This window comes from Pseudorasbora parva, chromosome 24 (assembly GCF_024679245.1).
Source record: "Pseudorasbora parva isolate DD20220531a chromosome 24, ASM2467924v1, whole genome shotgun sequence".
NCBI lineage: Eukaryota > Metazoa > Chordata > Actinopteri > Cypriniformes > Gobionidae > Pseudorasbora > Pseudorasbora parva.
In genome coordinates this window covers 21,925,614-21,947,396 of record NC_090195.1, presented here as the reverse complement: position 1 = coordinate 21,947,396, position 21,783 = coordinate 21,925,614, and the positions used below count along the sequence as shown (strand labels likewise).

The following is a 21,783-nucleotide window of genomic DNA, read 5'->3' as shown; positions in this document are numbered from 1 at the left end:
AATAACTATTTCTGGTAGCAATTTATTTTAAGGTTCAGTTATTAATAATTAACTTAGCATCCATATTACTAGGATATTGGCTGTTTATTAGAACTTATAAAGCACATATTAATGCCTTATTCTGGATGACATTATTCTAGATCCCTTAATCTTACCCAATACCTAAACTTAAATGCTACAAAAACTACCTTACTAACTATTAATAAACCGTGAATTAGGAGTTTATTGAGACGAAAGTTGTAGTTAATAGTGAATGTGTTCCCCATACTAAAGTGTTACCGTATTTCTATAATGAGTACGCTAAAGTGCACTTTTTACATTTTTATAAGGGACAGCTCATCACCACCCACTTTAACACACTAACATTACCTGTGCTCACCATCTCTGTCTGTCTCTTTCGCCTGTCTGCCTTGGCTGTCCCATGCGCCCGGTTCCCGAGGTCCTGCCCCCCCCCCCGCCCGCTCTCCCCTTAGTGTCTAATGCAAAATTTATGCTCACGAGGTGGTTTCAGTGGGTGGAAAAATCAATATCGCCAGGCCCTGATGCGCCAGGGAGAAAGAGTGCTCTTTGACTGACAGTAAAAGCATGAGGAGGGGATAGAGGGGGCACTTTTAAAGCAAGGGTAGCTGGACGACGGCACAGAATTGGCTGATCCAGCCTCATTTAAAGTCTTATTTCCATAGCAATTCCTTCTATATTCTAAACTAAGAAAAGTTTTTTTTTTTTTAGAAAAGACCAATTTGAGGATTACACTCCCATTCTACCTGCTATTAAAAATGCATTTTTTTATCATTGTTGTTCTGCCCTCAGCTACATTCCTGTTGTTGATAAGCGCAAAGCTGCGCAGGCAGCGGCGTCGAAATGAAGTGATTTAAAGACAATGTGTGCACATCATAAGGTCTTTGTTGTTCGCTGCCTGCATCGTGCTTTGCTTTAGCCTTTGAAAACACAAGAAGGAATGTGTACGCATGTAACTGAAAAACCAATTCGGGGTGTAAACCAGGGCTCTGAGAAAGTGTGTAAAGGAAAAAGAAGTTTCAATGGAATGAAACGGCTTTAAACAATAGGATTTGCCCTAAATCCTTCTCCCACTATCATACACCTCTTTAATTATTCCTTTTGCTCGTCTCGCGGAGCATGTAAGCACTATTGCGCGCTACCGAACGAAGGGGAGAGGAGCGTCGTGCCCGCGGGCAGCCGGTCTGTTGAAACGTGGAGCTCTAAGTGACATGACACCGCTTGTGATTCCTAATGCACTTTAATAAAATCCAATACAGCTAGAAAATGCAAGTAGAAAAGTCCCCCACTGATTCGAAAGGCGAATTATCCCGAAATATCAAATACGTACAAATTTGTGTGCGCTGTTATTTTATTTTTTCCGTTGCGAAGAGCGTCCCTGACATAGTACACTGAACCCTTTGATGAGCTCGCAAACAGTTTTGCAACAACATTTTAAACAGCAGACTTCCTTGCACAATTCTTTAGGGGGGGGGGGGGGGGGAGAATATGGTATTTAATACGATCTCAGCTTTTTAAGACGAGCGCCGTGATCCTTTCTGCCGGTTTAGTAGTTTCTCTCCTGCATGGCCTATGAGGTATTTGAGTGGTCTGAGCGATACATGATAAATGAAGTGGCGTGCTACTTATGCGCTTATCGTGCTCAGTGACTAGCAACAGGTTCAGCAGAGGCCAGCCACAGTAAATGAAACTCCTCAGCAGGACAATACATCATCAGAGCAAATGTATGCGGCCCTGACGTACACGCGAGCGTCTCCCGCTCGTGCAGGACACCGACAACGGACGTGATGGGTAAGAGGAGGAGGAGGAGGAAGGAGAAGAAGGGGGTGGAAAATGTACACGAAAAAAAGATGTAGGCAAAGGGTAACAAGGAGAGAAGGAGAGGAAAGAAATATAGTCTGCAATGTGTGGAAGTTTCTTTTTTCGTTTTTTTTTTTAACATTAACTGCCCAGGCCGGGAAAGCAAATAGAACTTGCCATGGCTAATATCGCACGTAGGGCTTATAGAGAGGAGATTTATCATGATGAAATACTGTAATGCACATACGCTCTGCACACATTACGTTGATGCAGCTCTGTTGGACTTTTTGTCAGTGAAGGTCATCACATTCTGAAAATATTATTTAAAAAAGCACTTTATCATAATATTAAATATCTCAAATGAGAATTAAAAAAAATAATAATTATGAAATAACTGATTTAAACATACACAAATGCTTCAAAATAATGTAAATAATAAATAAAGTCAAATAAAATTATGGTAATAATGCTAAGGAACATTTTAAGAGAGAAAATAAGAGGATCAATCAGAAGAAGATGAAAAATTATTGTATTCTTTGGCATTTACCTACACCCTTACAAATTAAGTATTACTAAAGGGTTGAACAATTTCTTATTTCATGATAACGATATATATTATGATCTAGTTATTTTGCGTTATCTCAATTCTGTTATTACAAATAAGAAAAAAGAAGCAAATTACAAATAATACGACAAATACAATATAACAAAAATATGAAATATGAAGTACAATATGTTTATTTAATATGTAGTACTGAAATGTAATAACCAAATGTAAAACATACAACTTTGCATAGTCTTCAATGCTTTAATTAAATATAAATGTATTCTTATTAAAGCTAAAAAGATCCCACATTATATTAGGTGGCTATATAACTACTATGTACTTACAACAAAAAATAAGTACAATGTACTTATTGTGTTCATATTGTATTGCAAAAGACTTTTGCTGATATTGGGGTGGGAGACGGGTAGAGTTAGGGACAGGTGTGTTGGTATGGGAAAGTTTACGGGTAGGGTTAGGTGTAAGAGAAGTGTCAACAGTGTAATTACAAATGTAACTACAGAAATAATTACAGACGTAAATACATGCAGGTCATATTAAAAATGCCAGTACAATGTAACAACACGTATGTACACAATAAGTGCACTGTATAAAATGATTAATTAAAATGTTAGTATGCGGCCATCTAATATTAAGTAGGTCCACAAAACAAAACATTCAGTCAAGCAGTAGGTTTTCTCTTTTGCTTGATTCGCATTAATGTTAGAGCAGCAAGTACATTAGGCTGCTTTCACTAAGATTACATGCACAGATACATTACACTGATACACACCATAGACTGTAAAAAAATATGGACGTAGTGTCTGAGACGTAGGGACATATGGACGTAGCGTCACCCGTAGGTTTCTGAAGTGTGTTTTTGAAGCGTAAAGTCTTGGCAGCGTCATCGCGCGTCACTCCCAGAAAATGGGCAAAAAGGTGGGATGTGGGTGGAGATGAGGTGACCTGATGACTAACAGACAGCAGACGAATGGCAATCCACCCTTAATTATGCAGAACTTTGAGTCCTAAAATAATTTAAACGAATTAGCTATAAAAAAATGTACTCCTCTCACAGCTGTCATGAAGGGCAAAATTAGCCATATAGACCAACACCACAATTTTTACCAGGCTGTAAACATGTATTTTTTTCTGCAATAAAGTTGGCCATTTCAACATGGAGCTCAATGAGATTCTGCTCCCTTTTGGAGCCTGTCCTTACCGGCCAGTCGATGAACCTCAGTTTAAGTCACTTCCGTATTGGCTTCAAGAGAAATTGGGGGAGGTTGCCGCTTAATACACACCCAACTGTTTACTTTCACTTGAGACATAACCGGCTGTGTTCACAGCAATATTCCACACAATGGGCATTTCGGCATAATTGAGTGCGTATTCGACCATTCAAGCTCAATAAGACGTGAAAGAGAACTGAATTAGCGATCGCATGCTGAGAGACGCGTGCACTGCACTGAGTTCATTTTTACCTCTTATCGTGTGCTTAAAACACTTTGACAGCACCAGTGTGCCAGTCATCACCGCGCCAATTGTGCTTATAACTCTTTTTAACAACAAGCGCGTCCTGCGTTATGTGCTCATTCATGCATTTCATCTGAAGTGTCAATAGTGCTATATATTTACATATCGCAATATATGAGATATAGCAAAATCTCTAATACCGTGGTAACGATATGTCGGCATACTGCGCACCCTACCATGCGCAACTATGGTGCTGTTACGATTGTGTTTCGTTCCACTTTGAATGCTGTGGAGCCTTTTAAAGAGAGAATAAACAGATGAAGCAGAATAAAATGACAAAGGACAATGTTACTGCACAACAGAGAAAAGAGGGCATAAACAAAAAAGATGGAGGGGATGAAAAGTTCCATGTTTTTAAGGGCAAAATGACACATCCAGTGTGTCTATTTGCCCTCAGCCCCCTCCTCTCCTCTCCCAGCTGTGTCCAACACTCAGCCCTGTTTGTGAAAGATGTACGAGTTTAATGTGACGATATCTCCTCTTCTCTCACGTCTGTGGTCTACTTACCAGCTACATGATCCAACTCTGATGCGCCTGCTGTGTTTTCAGCAAGGAGCCCTCAGGGACCATTACACTCCACCATGCCTTCCTCTGGGGCCTTTTAGGGCCCCTTAACACTTACAGAAGACCCTTGAATCTGAAGCCCTTCCCCAGAAAGCACATCTATTAATTAAGGTAATTAGGCCCTGAGATGGCAATTAGAAACCGCAGATAGCTTTTAGCCTGTCTGCCGCTTCCAAAAAGGCTTGGTTTCAGCACCATCTGCCGCGTCAGAAATCACCACAGCATCTTGTGTTTCCGAGAGAGGAGGGAGAGCGACGTTATCTGAGATATGGACCTTCACCCGACCGAAGGGTCAAATTCTAGACCCTCTCATATTTAGGCTTTTCATCTGATATGAAATGACAAATGAAACGCTTATCATGTGTCACTCACTACTGGCTTGAATAGCGATCCTTATTAAAATACGTTTATATGGATTGAATTGCTAATAAACCTGCAGCAGCTTAAGCGAAAGAGGAAAAGAAAGTTAAAGCACTTGTATTAAAATGCTCTGTGATGTGTATTGATAGGCTGATTCTTTAGATATTGATTGAACGGCACAACCGTAATGACAAAGCTAGATTTGTGTAGGATTTTATTGATTCCGTTGTAAGTCGGCAATGATAAGCTGCAAGGTTGCTATTGATCGTTTTTGGACATTCAATACACTTGTTTTCATTTGGAGATTTCACTGTACGTTATCGACAAAATGTTTCTTCTTTTAAGCCATGAGTGGCCAGAGCAAAATTCATTTGAACACCTACGCATTTCTGGACTTTCTTAAAAACTTCCCCGGGTGCTGTAACAATACCAAACTTGACTTTTTGCAGAGGGTGTTTTTTTTTTTTTTAGTTCAAATTAAATAAAAGCGTTGCGTGCCCCTCAAAGGTCCAAACATTCTTTGTTTTCATCCATTAAGAAGACTAATTATCATATTTTTACATAAAATACCATTCACTCACACAAGAAGGTGTATAGGTCGCAACAAACTTTCTATCTCCCCATACAAATGCTTTTTTTTCTCGCTCTCAGTCTAATTATTTCTGCCAAAACCTCGAGTTCTTACAGTAAATTGCAGGGGAGTTTCAGCCATAAGTCATATTATACACACATGCACTTCACACACACAAACACACTCACAAAAGAATGAAATATGGTTTACGAGGTCCTGTGACAGAGCACAATCGCACATTGTCAGTGGAGTGTGATAACCCCATTTTCATTCCGTTTCACTCCCATGAAATTACCATTAGCATTACGAGTCATGCAGAACCCAGATAAATGTAAAAACGCTACCCGGTTCTTCCAGACAGGAATAACAGTCCCCACAGATTACCATCTCTCTCTTTCGCCTTCTGCTTGCTCTGACTCTAATATTTCATTTACAATGTTTCGTCAGTTCATGCTCCCCTCACTGACCATGTAAATCACTAATCAATTTCCATTTCCAGAGCTTGACAACAGAAAGCCTATGAAAAGTGTCTCAGAAGTCTATGTAAAGGTTTTAATAAGATAAGGGACAAGGTACTGAAAATTACAACAGGAAAATAGTACATCTGTGCTGAATGACTAGGCTTTAAGCAGTTAAACATAGGCTTCAGAACCCGTCCTAGCCGGTTTATCAAACCCTAAGTATTAGACCTCAGTGCATAAATCGTTTAGGAGGGATGTGCAATTACTTTTCTAAACCAGTGGTTCTCAACTTATTTAACTCCAAGGTCCCCTTTGTCCAACACTTAACAAAGCCCTCCAATACAGGGGCATATTAAAATATTTCTAATTATGGCAAAATGTAAACCTTTGATTAAAATCACAAAGTATCCTTTGCACTACAAAAATAAGCTTTTCATCTATATAAATGTTTCATTCAGTAACTGCCTTTCATAAAGCTCTTACTATCAAACTTTTGATTTCCATCTCTTCTAAGTTTAATGCATTTGTCTATTATTTAATCCAACTGACCTTACAGGTTAGTCAATTAATAATTTGGTACACCTATAGATTTCTACACTGTAAAAATATATATATTTTTTAAATAAGTTACCTGGTTGCCTTAAAATGTTGTGTTCATTAAAATTAAACATTTGAGATAGTAGAAAGAACATTTTTGAGAATCGACATCCTTTATTCAAATGTTATTAAAAGATTTTGTAAGCATATTGGCTAATTGTGTGCGTTTTATTTTGGCAGTGAAACCAACAAAAATTGTGCTATTTTCATGATTTATCAATTTTTTGTGTAGTTCAGATATACAATAATATTTTGAGTTTCTATTAATTAAACCAATTTCCTTCATTGTATCAACTCAATTTTTTAATTTAAATAAACAGCGAGAGAGAGAGAGAGAGAGAGAGAGAGAGAGAGAGAGAGAGAGAGAGAGAGAGAGAGAGAGAGAGAGAGAGGGTGGGGGGATGGATGGATGGATGGATGGATGGATGGATGGATGGATGGATGGATGGATGGATGGATAGAAAGATAGATAGATAGATAGATAGATAGATAGATAGATAGATAGATAGATAGATAGATAGATAGATAGATAGATAGACAGATAGACAGATAGACAGATAGATAGATAGATAGATAGATAGATAGATAGATAGATAGATAGATAGATAGATAGATAGATAGATAGATAGATAGATAGATAGATAGATAGATAGATATTTAAATTCAAATTAAGAATTTTAATTTTAGGTGAACTATCCCTTAAATACATGGGGAGTGTAATAACAGGTGAACTGATTAACAACCAAGCAAACTAACTAAACAGGAACAGAACACAGTGAAACGATACCAAAACTTAACATACACATAAACAAACTTCATCAACCATCATCACATCAGCATCACGTCAGCAACTTTTGACCAGGCAAACACATTTAAACCTAGCTTTGACTCCAGCAATAATCTTCCCATTCCAATATTTCCAAAACCTCTTATGTGTCTTCTTCCTTCTCCGCCTCCTCTCCATCATTATTTTAATAGCTTTTTTATCCCATGTCTAGTGTGTTCTGAACAGTTTGTAGTATGTATGTATGTATATCCCTTACTCCAACAACCTCCTACTCTTTCATTACATATCTGAGTGAGCATGGGCGCAGGGCTGGACTCTGCCAGCACAAACATGTGGCTTTGCTTCAGATGTTCTACCTCCGAGGAGCTGTAGTCTCAGCGGTTTGGGAGGGGGTTAGGAGGAGGCGCGGTGAACGCGCACTAAACGATAGGTTTAATTTAATGCCAGTTTGAGAGGCTTAAGTTATTTCAGGCCTCCCTGCACCAGTTCTTCATCGGGAGAGAAAACTGCCAGTTCACTCCTTTAAAAAACATTACTGGCACTTCCCAATTATTTGTAGACTGATGCAATTACCATAAAATATGTATCGAACATGGATGAGTGGAGGGAAGCTAAATCCCAGCAGAATCACAGAGGCATACTGTATATGTGGGCCGCTCGGCGTCCCGGGTTTCGGCTTATACGAAGCACGTGCGTCTCTTTCGGTTTTACCACAGGAGGGCCGAAGCAATGTGGCCTCCCCGATCGAAACGGACAAAGCCATATCCGATTACCATTATTATTGTCTTTTCCAATCTTCCTTCACATCCCCCTCCATTTCTCTTTTCCCTTTTTCTCTCTGAGGAGGGGGATTTTTCCTCTTTTCACAGTTTAAACAGAGTGACAATGCCACCAGTCATGCAGGACAGAACAGTATGTGGCAGGACAGGCAGCTGGTGAAGCCATTTCAAGATGACAAACGCCACCATGTCGTCAAACATTAACAGCTCGATTTTACTTGACATCCGAAGGACACTCGGTGCCCTAAATGTTTCACATGCAAGACATAGGTCTTATTTCCTTTAGTAAGACTAAAGTTAATAACAACAGTGAAATCAGCAGTTTTGATGTCTAAATCTGAACAGAGATGTGCCACTTATTAACTGAACCTAAAAGATAAAAGAACAGTTTGAAAAATTGGTGTAATGTAAACTGATTGTGGATGTTAACACGTAATTTAATCTAAATATAAAAAAATACAAATAAATGCTTGTTCTTTTAAGGATCACCATCTAAACTGAAGCTTTTTTTTGTCTTTTCTCCTATCCATTCATACCTTCATAAATACTTAAGGACAAATGTGTACATGTATAGTCTACCGTTCAAAAGTTTAAGGCCAGTAAATTATTTTAAAATATTTTTCAAAGAAGACTTAATTTTTTTTAAAGCTGCAGTCCGTAACTTTTTGCGCTCTAGCGGTTAATAAACAGAACTGCATGTATCTTGCGGAAGAACATTGCAGCCGGAGCTACTTCTCTCTGTTTATGTCTATGGCAGATCACGCAGGGACTGTGCTTCTCCGCAGCGGTACCTACCAGTCTGGCCTGAAATAGTCCCAATATAAACACTTATTATAAGTGTACCATAATTATTCAGGGTAAGACAAAAACACGGTTTGGAAAATGTATATATGTTGTAAATTATATAATTTTTGTAAATCTTGAACACAAACAAAGTTACGGACAGCAGCTTTAATCAAACACAGTAATATTGTTTGACTGAAAACATTAATATTGTAATATATTATTAACCTTTAAAATAATATATATATATATATATATATATATATATATATATATATATATATATATATATATATATATATATATATATATATATATATATATATATATATATAAATATACATATTATAAATGTACTATATACAAAATAACAAGTTTTCTATTTGGATATATGTTAAAATGTAATTGATTCCTGTGATGGCAAAGCTACATTTTCAGAAGCCATTACTGTAGTCATTAGTATCACAAGATCCTTGAGAAAATAATCTAATTTGAAGCTTAATTAATTAATTTTTTTATCATTATTATTATTATTACTATCAATGCTGAAAATAGTTTAGCTGGAAACCATGATAAATAGAAAGTTAAAATAAACAGCATTTATTTTAAATGGAAATATTTTGTAATAGTCATTTTTGATCAATTTATTGCGTCCTTGCTGAATAAATGCATTCAATTATTTCTTCTTTTTTTTTATTACTGACCCCTAATTTTGAACTACAAAGTATACAGATAGTTTATAAATAGATACAGATAAAAAATTAAATATATATTTAAATTCCAAATAATAAAAAAATGTACTTAAGAAAAAAATCATGGCTGGCACCTGATCATCGACCTCTAGGGGTTAAAAGGTCAGAACAGCTAGAAATAAGAAAGAATAATTTTATTTGTTATTGTTAATTCATTTTGACACTTTTTTACTGTACAATGCTTATTGTTTAAGGCATTGCTTAGCTAATGTTTAACCCTTTGCCACCTCTCCTGCTAAATGACATGTCTATAAAGTCATTCTGCTAAGAAAGCACCTGCAAAAGCATATTACAACACGCTAACATTTCTTGTGAGTGTGCAGATGCTTCATTCTAAGTGTGATGTGGTAAAATGTGTTTGTACTAGTGCAATGATTTTTATTGTTTGTGACATGAGGTGCTTTCTGTTCGAGCGCCTGAATATGTGTGGGCCAACCTCACTGCGTGCGTATGTGTACAGTACGATTTGTGTTATTTTTGTGGCTATGCCACTGTCATATGCAGTCACACGGCATCACACTCAGTGGGAAAGAAAAGAAAACTGAACAATATCCAAAGCGAGCGGCACATGCAAATCTTTGTCTCGTCCTGGATTGTCTTGGAGAACATGTGGTGTAACCCCCCTAAAACACCCACACACACACACACACACACACACACACACACACACACGCACACACACACACACACACACACACACACACACACACACACACACACACACACACACACACACTCTAACACCACCTCTCACTCTCAATTATTTGGCTGCTGTCACAACAAATCAATCAAATTACCACAGCAAGTCTGCGTGCAGGTGCTGCTAGTGCATTGCTAGTCATATTAGCTTTGAAATGTATGAGGGTGGCAGCTATTTCATCACTCTTATTTAATATGACTCTCTCCTTATGAGTCGTCTTACAACTGCCTCAAACTTAAAACATTAAAGGACAATGTTGAAGGCATGCTGGGAATACAGTACTTTTAGTTAAACCAAGAGATGCAGGGAGAGAGAGAAAGAAAAGATACTGTTATATCAAAGTTTAGGGCCCAAAACTAGTTAAACTCCATGGACAGCATTTGTGAATGGCTGTCACAGAACTTTTTTGCATGTTACGGTAATATGTGATTTTTGAGATTGATTCAGAAGTTGTCTAAATCGTCCTTTTCGCAGCTGGACTAGTTACCACTCTAGTTAGATGAACTTGCTATGCTACAGATTTAAACTGATCAAAAGTGTCAGTAAATACAGTCCTAATGTTACAAAAGATTTCAAATAAATGATGTTCTTTTAAACTTTTTATGGAAGCTTGAAGACCACAGAATAAAACGTTTTGAAAGATAATTTTGACTTTTTAAAAAATCTATTTATATCTCGTGATTCTGACTTTTTATTAGAACCGTGAGATAAAAACTTGCAATTGAGAGTTATACATTTATAAAGTGATTTTTTTTTCTCTTTATATCACTTAGTTCGGAATTTTACAGTGTACTTGTTACATATGTTACATGTCCTTACCCTAGTAATAACAGTAAATTATGCATAATGCAAATAAACCAAACCCTAATCCTACCCAAAGCCTTTAGTAAGTAAACCGTAACTTTTTGCGCTCTAGCGGTTGATAAACAGAACTGCGTCTTGTGGAAGAACATTGCAGCCGGAGCTACTTCTCTCTGTTTATGTCTATGGCGGATCACGCAGGGACTGTGCTCCTCTGCAGCGGTACCTACCAGTCTGGCCTGAAATAGTCCCAATATAAACACTTATTATAAGTATACCATAATGATATAGGGTAAGACAAAAACATGTCTTGGAAAATTGATTCACATTGTACATTCTCATCATTTTTGTAAATCTTTACCACTAAAAAAAAGTTACGGACAGCAGCTTTAATATTACTTAGTACTTAAATATAATTACACTGTAATAATGACAGCTTAAACTAAAGTGTAACCAAAAAAATTCTTGAGCACCAAATCAGCATATTAGAATGATTTCTGAAGGATCACGTGAATAATTTACTTTTTAAAATCTATTCAAATAGACAACGGTTACTTCATGTCGTGTTCAAACTTGACGTCTTTTTTGATGCCTGCGTCAGTTTTGCATTATAATCTAACTATGGAGTAAACCGTGTTTTCAAAAAAGTCGCGTTTTTTAATATACAGACACCGACGTCTTTTTCTGCAGTTCAGCAAGTCTTTTTTTTTAAGTTGAAAAAAGTTTTAAAAAATTTGTGATAAAAACGGTGCCTTTTTGTCAAGCGCCTTTTTGTCAAGCGCCTTTTTGACAGCTGACCAATGACAAGCGAGTAGCGAGACCTGACTCGTTTCCATGACAACAAGAAAAATTAAGAAGGTGCCGGTAGATCGACTAAACAGCAGTAGCAGGTCTAAAATACACATCATCCAACCGGAGCTTATGGACAAGATTATTGTAAGCACCATACTGTTTTCTTTCCCGTATAATGTCATGCACCCACAAACGTTGTGAACCGACATTCTGCTCCCCATTAAATTCAAAAGCCAACTTCCTCTCTCAAAATGTTGTATCTCTGCACCACACAGCACTCTTGTTGAAGCTGTTGTTATAGCAACAAAAGATGCCCTCAGCTGCTAGTTAGAACCAAACGCTGCCAGCTCTTTTTTTAATAAAAGAGTGCTCTTGTCAACTTTTTCTTGTCAAAAAACGTCAAGTGTACACAGCCTTAGACTGTAATAATAGGTCCAATATTATTGATTTAAAAACATGACAAAATGTTCCTTACCTTTTAATCTAATCTTACTTATTAACAGTGTTGTATCTTATAGATATCTTTGCATCAGTTCATAACCTCAAGGCTAGATTATTGTAATGCTCTACTGGGTGGTTGCCATGCTCGCTTAATAAACAAACTCCAGCTGGTCGGAAACGCAGCAGCTTGAGTTCTAACTAAAACCAGGACCAGACCAACACATAAAAATCCACATTAGTTCCCGAGAACTGACTTACAATAACTTTTTTAATCATTAAATATAATTAGAATAAGACACTATGGCCAGATTTACTGACAGTTTCACTAAGCCAATTTCACCATTAAAAAAAGACACACACTAAAAAAATTGTTTTAAAAAGGCGTGGACATTTTTGCGGCTGACCTTATTGCACGTGCATTTATAGAAGTTTCCCTATCAGATCCAAAATTTATGGGAGGACAGTCATGAATCATGCAAGGTGGTTTACAAAGGTTTGCACTAGTCAATGTACTGGTATTTGCATCATTATTTAACACCCCCAAAAAAGCATGTATTAAGCTAGATGTTAATTTACGCTGCTCTTCGTAGATTGCGCCTGTCATTGTGGAGATGATCTGGCTGTGTTAATTTGTCAGTAGATCACGCGCAGAACTTCCCACTCCGAAATTGCTCTCTCATGCTAATTTGCACCATTTAGTAAATCTGCCAAAATCATTGACAACAAAATGAATCTTTGCACTGCAGGGATGGTACAGAAGACACATCTGAATTGGTAAATTACAAATCCATAAATAATGTTGAGAATAAAGTTGTTGTTTTGTTATGTTTTGAATGTTTGTATAAAAGTAATATTATGTTTGCGGTCATGCTCAAATTAGTGAAAACAGCTCTTGTGATATTGCATATTTATATCACGTTATACTCTAAAAATCCAGATCTCATACAAGTACTTTTTTTGCAACAATATATTGAATTGTGTGGCCATTTGTATTAATGTTGGTGACATTTTTTACATAATCCTTAATTTATTTCTGAACCGGCACAATAAATAAATCAAAATAGAAATAAGTTAGTGATGGCATCTGAAGCTGTAAGTTTTACATCCAAGCACATTTATGATGTTAATAAATAAATCAGACAATGGACCGGGAATTTAGTAATATCCCAGCGGCTACGGTCTTGACTGGTCTTGAAAACAAGTCTGACCCTGAGAGCAAATGTGCTCGAGACCAAGATCTTCAAAAAATGGTCTTAAGACCGGTCTCAAGTACTACAACACAGCACCATAAAGTGAACTGGTTCAGTTCAGCACCACGGACAGCTCGCTCACAACAAATGTTTTATGGAGCTAGCGTTTTCAAGGGTCATAAATCGACACTTTTTTGGAGATTTTAACTGATGTACATGTGTTGCACTTTCAACAAAAAAAAAACGTATATAATGTAATTGCTCTAGTTTAAGGCCAAGTTTTTATTATCTTGTCAGAGTCGTAAACCCGTGTTCTCTAGGGAGGTACCATTTGCAGTAGCGGAGAACTTTCCTTTAGCAAGTATTGACTCGAAACGAAAGTCTCTTAAATACGGCAAGAGTAACAGTTCTTGTTACTTTAGTCACAAACACGTCGCTAGCAAATTACGAGCTTTCTATTGTCTTTTTCCTCGTGTTAAACTTTATCACCCTTAAGGCTTCAAGTTTCTCTTTGACTTGGCTACTTTTAGCTAACCTAAGTGAGTTAGCAGCTTCAAGTTCCCTCGTCTGTGTCAGTACTCAGTCTAAAGCGATGCCCCGGTCTGACAGGAGAACGACTCCTGTGAGACTACAACTGCTCTTTCATTGAGACAGAGGAGCAGTGTTGTGATTAGAGCCAACATGGTTCCTCATTAGCCTACGAGCGTGGAGAGACTCAGGCAATTACTCCTCATCCCTGAGTGCCGTTTTATGTTTCCTGCAAAGGGAACACGCACACTATTCCTTCCCAGAACCCCCCCACACTCCCCCTACACGCTACGCTGCAGGTTCTGATGTGCGCCGATCAGGCAGCTTACAATATGAATATGAAAGAGCCAGAGTATACATTTGTTCTGCATTAACTCAAAGTAGGCTGACAATGTTGCACTGATCTTTCATTTGCCTTACATCTCTTTAGGGAAAATATGCCGTATTACAAGGATGTTTCCAAAAAGCCTTTTCATAGGTCATGAAAAGACAGTTATTTCATGATCTGAGGGTTACCCTTATGTTTTTTGCGAGAGGCCTGTTTTGAGGCTTTCTGAGCTGATGAGCAACCACGTAGATGTTATTTTCGTTCTGCAGCTTATTGAAAGACGCTTTGATGTAAGGAGAAGCACATTCTGTCATTTGGTTTGTTATGAGACAGAGTATGGAAGGAACGTACAACAGAGGGATTTGTAATTTTCAAAACAGCGAAATCATATCATTAAGTCGCATATCAAGTCAAATGAAATCAAACGATGTTATTTGTGACATGAAGAAATGTCACAGTGTCAAGCAAACAGACTTTCATTTTGCCATGCTCTTTGAAACACCAGCCTACCTCATTTATATTCACATTATAATTTCTAATCCAATCTCTTTTCTTTTAACAAGCTCTAAATATATATGATTAGTTCTATTCCTAACACCGTGTTTATAGTCTGATGGACGAACAAACATGAGGCTGATTCTTATTCTATTCAAGTTGCGGCTGGAATCGTACACATGGTGTTCAAGAGGGAATTCACTTTCTTTACTTGACATGTCCAGACATTAATCTTCCTGACAAAATAACAAGCTACAGCGGCGCCAGGGTTTAAAATGAGCACGGAGTAACGCAAGCGCAGGCTTTTATTTAGACGACCGTGCCGAACTTCATGAAGCTGCCCCATCGCTGTGACGACCATTCATCAGTGCAGAGACGCAGTGGCGGGTGTGCGCACGCACCACTGAGCCTTCTGCTCGGCACCCTCACGTGGACGCTCGCAGTGAGACGGCCGTCTCCAAATTTGGAAAAGGTGAGAGCTATGATGTCATAAGGGGCTCTAGCAGTTCTTTTGCTTTAAAAGTGATGTTTTTTGTTTTTTTTTACATGTTAAAGGGTTAGTTCACCTAAAAATGGAAAATAGTCCTTACCAGACAAACAAACAAAAATTATGACTTCCACTGTATAGACAAAAGCAGACATTTCTCAAAATATCTTCTTTTACGATCCACAAAAAGTCATACAGGTTTGGAAAGACATGAAGGTGAGTAAATGCTGACAGAATTTGGTCACACTTTAAATTAGGGTCCAATTGTCACTATTAACTGTGATTTTTGCCTCAATAAAATTCTTATTTACTGCTTATTAAAAGTTAGTAAGGTACAGTCAAATCAAAATCTATTTAGACCACTTTCTCACATTATCACAGTTTATTTGCTATATAGGAAAAGGCAATAAAATATGACAAGAACTCAAAAGTTAAACTGTAATTCAAATGTCAGATAACTTTGATAGAAAGGTATGTAATGGATTACAATCAACCTGTCAGCTGTAAGATGTTAAATTTAAGTACACAATTAGATAACAATAATTTAGGTCAAACAATTACCCAAGCAATGCTTCATTTTGTTCAGTCTGTGGTGTAGAAGGGCACATTAAAAATGAAAGAAAAAACACTTAAAGGTTTAGTTCACCCAAAAATGAAATGTATGGCATTAAAGGTGCACTATGTAGTATTTTTGCAGTCAAATATACAAAAACCACTAGGCCAGTGTTATATATTTTGTTCAGTTGAGTACTTACAATATCCCAAATGTTTCCAACTATTTGTAAATTGTGAGAAAATTGCTATTTCAACTAAGGACCGGGACGTTTCAGCATAGCGTTGGAGCGAGTCGCCTGTCAATCGTGTCATATCTGCGCTACCCTCGGTTTTATTTGGAAGAAGCGCTTTACTCTTAGCAGCGTGAAAAAGTCACAGCGGCGCCGAGCGAACGCACAGAGTAAAATCAAAACATCATTTTTCCACCGGCTGTGAGGTGAAGACCACATGTCCCAAGATGCTGCGCTCAAACTTGCCGTCATCAAACTATGCATTTGTTTTGAATAGGGGACCTCTAGTGGACGAAAAGTTGCGTTGTGCACCTTTAAGGTTGTTCCACACCCGTAAGACCTCCGTTCATCTTTGCAACACAGTTTAAGATATTTTATATTTAGTCCGAGAGCGTACGGAAGTGTATGCTCACTATACTGTCCAGAAAGGTAATAAAAACATCCTCAAAACAGTCCATATGTGACATCAGTTAGTTAATTAGAATCGCTTGAAGCATCAAAAATACATTTTGGTCCAAAAAGCATAAAAACTACGACTTTATTCAGCATTATCTTCTCTTCCGGTTTGGTTTTCAATCCTCAAATAAAGATTCAAACGGTTGTGAATCATGATTCATGATTCGGATCGCCAATGTCATGTGATTTAAGCAGTTTGGCAATTTGAAACGCGATCCAAATCATGAATTGAATTATTTTTATTGAATTCTCACCCTGACATGAGCTATTAGATCTTATTTGCTCCTCATTAGTGTGACTCAAAACTTATGCAAGTGGCCTGTCTGCTTTACCTTTGTTTTTGTGTTTAAGTTTTGAGTTAATTAGAACATACTACACAAGCATGCTGATCTACAGTATGTGTCTTTTTTGGTGCTTGAGGTCTAGATCTCAGCAGGTTGTGATTAATCAGGCCTGGGGGCTGAGCTCACTGCTCAACTAAGACTGTCTGGCAGAAGCGCTGTGCCAGCAGCTCTCCATCAATGGGGTGGGGGGTGGGATATAGGATTGTGGGATTGTGGGACAGTGTGACTGGCTGTAGGGAGAGCAGACACAGTCACATCATTTAATGTCACATGGCACCCGTGACACTATGCCCTTAGAGAATCCCCCAGGTTCTGATTCTAAAACTGAGAGGCCTAGTCAGAATAATTCACACTAGTTTATCACTTTTCTGTTTGCATTTGTTCCACAAAGAAACACAATATCAGTGTTCATGATTTGAGAGCAAGAAGTACTTAAAGGGACAGTTCACCCAAAAATGAATACCAAGTGTAAACAGCTAATAGACTGTATACTAAGTTACAAAAGCAGCATTGTCTTAGCGATGCTATTAACACTAAGTGAAAATAGTGATATATTCTATTGACACTGTGTAAAATTAGCAGTTCCAATATGTGTAAATAGTAATCAGATACTAGTTATACTTTTTTTTTGAAGATACATACTACTTGCACCTCGGTATTGTTGTACATTCGTAGGATGCAATAATAGCAGAGTGTAAATGATTATATTTATCAAAATTATTAAATGGATGCCGCTTTAATGGCACCATAAAAGCCCTCGCTACACCTACCCCAACCCTACCCAATAAATAAATACTTGTATTATTATTAAATATTTTGTTAGGCACTTAATTTCCACTTTTAGAACATTTGCTTAATTTGTACTGAAAGTAAATGCCTTTCCGGTGTGACGTTATGGGAATAGGAAAAAAGCGACCTCTGCAAAAGGCGGATTCGAACCTGGGTCGATCGCGTCAAAAGTGAGTTCCACATGAGCCTTACGCTCTACTGACTACACCACTGAAGATATTGAAATACGCAAGTCTTTTTTAACCCTTTCCCTGCCAAACACGGAATTTTCCATTATTTATGAGAAAACGCTTCCCTGCCAAAAACTGAATTTTCCGGGTTTCCTTGTTTTCACTGTCAGATGCTAGGGGGCGCTATTACGCATCTTCTAAATGAGAACAGAATCTCCTGATCAAAACACACGTGAGAAAGATGGAGTAAAACCAGCGAGTCAATGTAAGCAGATGCATATGCAAAATAATGTGATCATCATCTTTAAACATCATATAAATCAAAACTATCTGGTTACTGAATAAATTGTGGACCTATAGGACTGTGCAAGCATTTTGGGTGTTGGTGGACTGGATCTACTCCATCTGTGTTTGATCATTGCTCTGAATCAAATCTGGATACAGTCTTTCACAAAATGTGATATTCTCAGCTTTTTGTTCGAAAAATTGCTTCTTTTTTTTTTAAAACGTACCCATATTCAAGTGTTAATAAAAAAGTAATGCATGAAACTAGAATAAAACAGGTTTTTTGATTAAAAGAAAAGTCAGCTCTTTTTTTTTTTTTTTGATGTATGCATGCTCAGATATTCATAAAACTAAATATTCTACAGGCTAAAACATTTTGTGAAAATGGTCAAAAACCCTGGCGGTGGTTGGGAACTTTTTTTTTAAATGCTGGCGGGGAAAGAGAATCTTGTATGGCCCAACCAGGTATTGTTGGGTGGAGTTAGTGTGAATAGCACTTGCCAACAAGGCACGTCATAATATAATTACTCCATTATGCCTTGTTACCACTGTGGTGGTGGTGTAATGGTGTGGGGGATGTTTTCTTGGCACACTTTAGGCCCCTTAGTGCCAATTGGGCATCGTTTAAATGCCACTGCACACAACTGCCCACTCCGCGTTGACGTCATTTTTGCCGTGCGCATCCTCGTGCTCGTGCGGACGCGTCGAATATAAACAAGACTTTAGAGTCTGAAGAGTCTGAGAAAAAAGAATCTACCAACTCACTACCAACAGTGCTGCAGAACAAGCAGAAAAAGTAAATGTCCAGTTAAGACGGACAATTAATGGACCATTAAAATTCACTCCAGCATAGTACCACATTCTAGGATCCATTTTAGAGTGTCCTCATGTGAGCAAGGCCCCACGGGCACATTATCGTGTCGGGGGATTCTGGAAAATTTTAGATATTTATTTAGCCCATATGAGCGTTTATTAAAAGCCTAGACGTGCTCTGATGCGTGTTGTTATTTATGCATGTTTGTGTCCATTAGAGACTTCTTCTCCATCCCACTATTTTAGCCATCAGTCCATCCATCTCTTCGGGACAACCCGTTTCCTGCCGTGCATTATTTTAATCTTCGGCCTTCTCCTCCGAAAAAGGAAAACGTGCTATTTTACATGCACTCAAATTTATAACCTATCATTTTTTAGTCAGGCATTAGAGAAGGAACCTCATCTATGATTTATGACTGACGGTTTCCCCCTTCCACCCCTCAATCTAATGGTATAAAAGAGACAATGTTTTAAACATTAAAATGAAAACCATTTACAACTATGATCAAAAGAGAACATTCGTGCATTAAAGTTTAAAAGGCAAGAAGAAGTATGGATGTGCGGACGGAAGGAAAGAGGAGGGGGAGAGATAGAGGTAAAGAGGAGAAGACACAGTGAATACTCCTACTGAAAGAAGAAAGAGCCTTTAAGTGCTTTTGCGCTTCGTTGCAAAACGCTGACCTGTAATGAATGTGAACTACTTTCCCCGCCTATATCACTCTGATCCTCCTGTCCTCGGCCTTGCCAGGCACTTTCCGCAGGTATAACTTAAACGTGTACTAGTTGGATTTTGAGATGGCACCACTTTTCCCAAAAGTCCCAAAAAGAGCCCCAAAAACACAACAAACTGTAGACCATATGCTGTATACCACAGAATATTTTCATCATATCCCCTTGTTGAATTTGACTTTACAGGCTCTGATGGTACTTTTTAACCCTTGCTTTAAAATGTGTATTCATTTAAGTGTGTATTCTTTCTGTTTATAGATTACAATTTATAAATAAACAACAAAATGTTAACATAAAAACATAAAATGTAAATGTATATGACCCGAAACTCAAATTTAACACAGCATGTACATTCGATGCATTATAGACCGTTAGCATTATATATTGAATAAATAAATAATAAATATATATTTTGTAATTATTGAAATAAATAAAGAAATGGTGAAACTGATCAGTAAGTACTCATACCTTGTAGATTCTGTAGGGGGAGTGTCATGATGCCACCAGCAGCAGCGGCTGCCACCAGGCCCTGTATGTTGGCAGCAGTGGGCAGAGAGAGAACCAGGCCCTGCTGTCCACCCAGATGCCCACCAGCGTTAAAGGGAATCAGAATGGGCTGGTTCAGACCCGGAGCTCCACCGGACATCACTCCACTAACCGCCGATGCCAGCTGCTGAGCAACCAGTAGAGACTGAAAGAGAGAAAGTTTAACAGTAAGTCTACGATATATATATATATATATATATATATATATATATATATATATATTAGGGCTGTCAATCAATTAAAATATTTAATCGTGATTAATCGCATGATTGTCATGAGTTAACACGCAATTAAATAATCACAATTTAAACGCACAATTTTTCTCAGTTGTAAATGTATCTTAAATTTTATTTAAATGACGTTTGTAATACTCTAATCACCATGGGTATGGACAAATATGCATTCTTTATGCATATGTACGTTTATTATTAATGAAACCATACTTATTCAATAATAATCAATAAAACAGCATGAAGACTAGACATGTGTCAAAGGTCCGAGATGCTTATCAAATAACTTGTTCATGTCTCTTAAGCCTAAGCTAAAAAATTCTGAATAAGCAGTGATTTCTCTCATTTTAAGAATATAAATAAAGGGAGTTTTTATATTTTTAATTTAGAACAGGGCACAGTTTGTATGAAAAACTGATAATGTGAAAGCTGTCATGCAGACCTGGGAGTGCACCAGTACTATACTTTACCTGGAGGAGGTCTATATTCCACGAGTAAGAATATAGTGTGGCCCCTTTAAGAGATGTGTGTTCCCTATTGAAATGCCAGTATTTTGTGTGTGTGTGTGTGTGTGTGTGTGTGTGTGTGTGTGTGTGTGTGTGTGTGTGTGTGTGTGTGTGTGTGTGTGTGTGTGTGTGTGTGTGTGTGTGTATGTGTGTGTGTGTGTGTGTGTGTGTGTGTGTGTGTGTGTGTGTGTGTGTGTGTGTGTGTGTGTGTGTGTGTGTGTGTGTGTGTGTGTGTGTGTGTGTGTGTGTGTCGAACTGTGCCGCGATTCACGTGAGAAACACGGACTCTGGAGGGCTCTTGTTCAGTAAAGTAACCTGCTTATTCGTTTTAGCCGATTGTAATATTAAGTTCAATAAAACACATGTACTGTAAGTGCTGATGGTGTTAATGATTTACCTCAGACATGAGTGAGAGTGAGCTTGCAGCTGCAGAGAATGTACTCAGGGTAAAAACACTTTTTTTTCGACCTGGAGTCTAATAAAAGTTAAATACAATAGCTTGTAGCTAGTAACTGCACTTTTGGTTTAGAATAGTAATATTAATGTTAACCCTTTTCTCTCCCTCTTAATGTTAGCAGCTGCATCCTTTACGTCTATGGTTGCTCTCGATTTCTCCAGCGACGCGCTACGCCACAGATCACATAGAAAATGCGATGCGTTAATCACACGTTAATTCATAGAAGGAATGTTTTTTATACTGTACAAATTGTATATTCTACCCCCTTACACATACACTACCCCTAAACTTACCAATCAAAGAAAACTTGCATTTTTACAAACATTTTTTTTAATTATTCGGTGTAATTTATAAGCTTG

At 37.7% G+C, this 21,783-nt stretch overlaps 1 protein-coding gene across 5 annotated transcripts in view; it reads right to left on the bottom strand.

Moving 5' to 3' along the window:
- The window catches only part of pou6f2 (POU class 6 homeobox 2), a 174,720-nt gene that overhangs the window by 78,560 nt on the left and 74,377 nt on the right, over positions 1-21,783 (bottom strand). For all 5 annotated transcript variants that reach the window (XM_067434798.1, XM_067434801.1, XM_067434800.1 and 2 more), the window contains one exon: positions 20,154-20,376. In XM_067434798.1, coding sequence (XP_067290899.1) covers positions 20,154-20,376 — 223 coding nt within the window. The remainder of the gene's footprint in view (positions 1-20,153; positions 20,377-21,783) is intronic.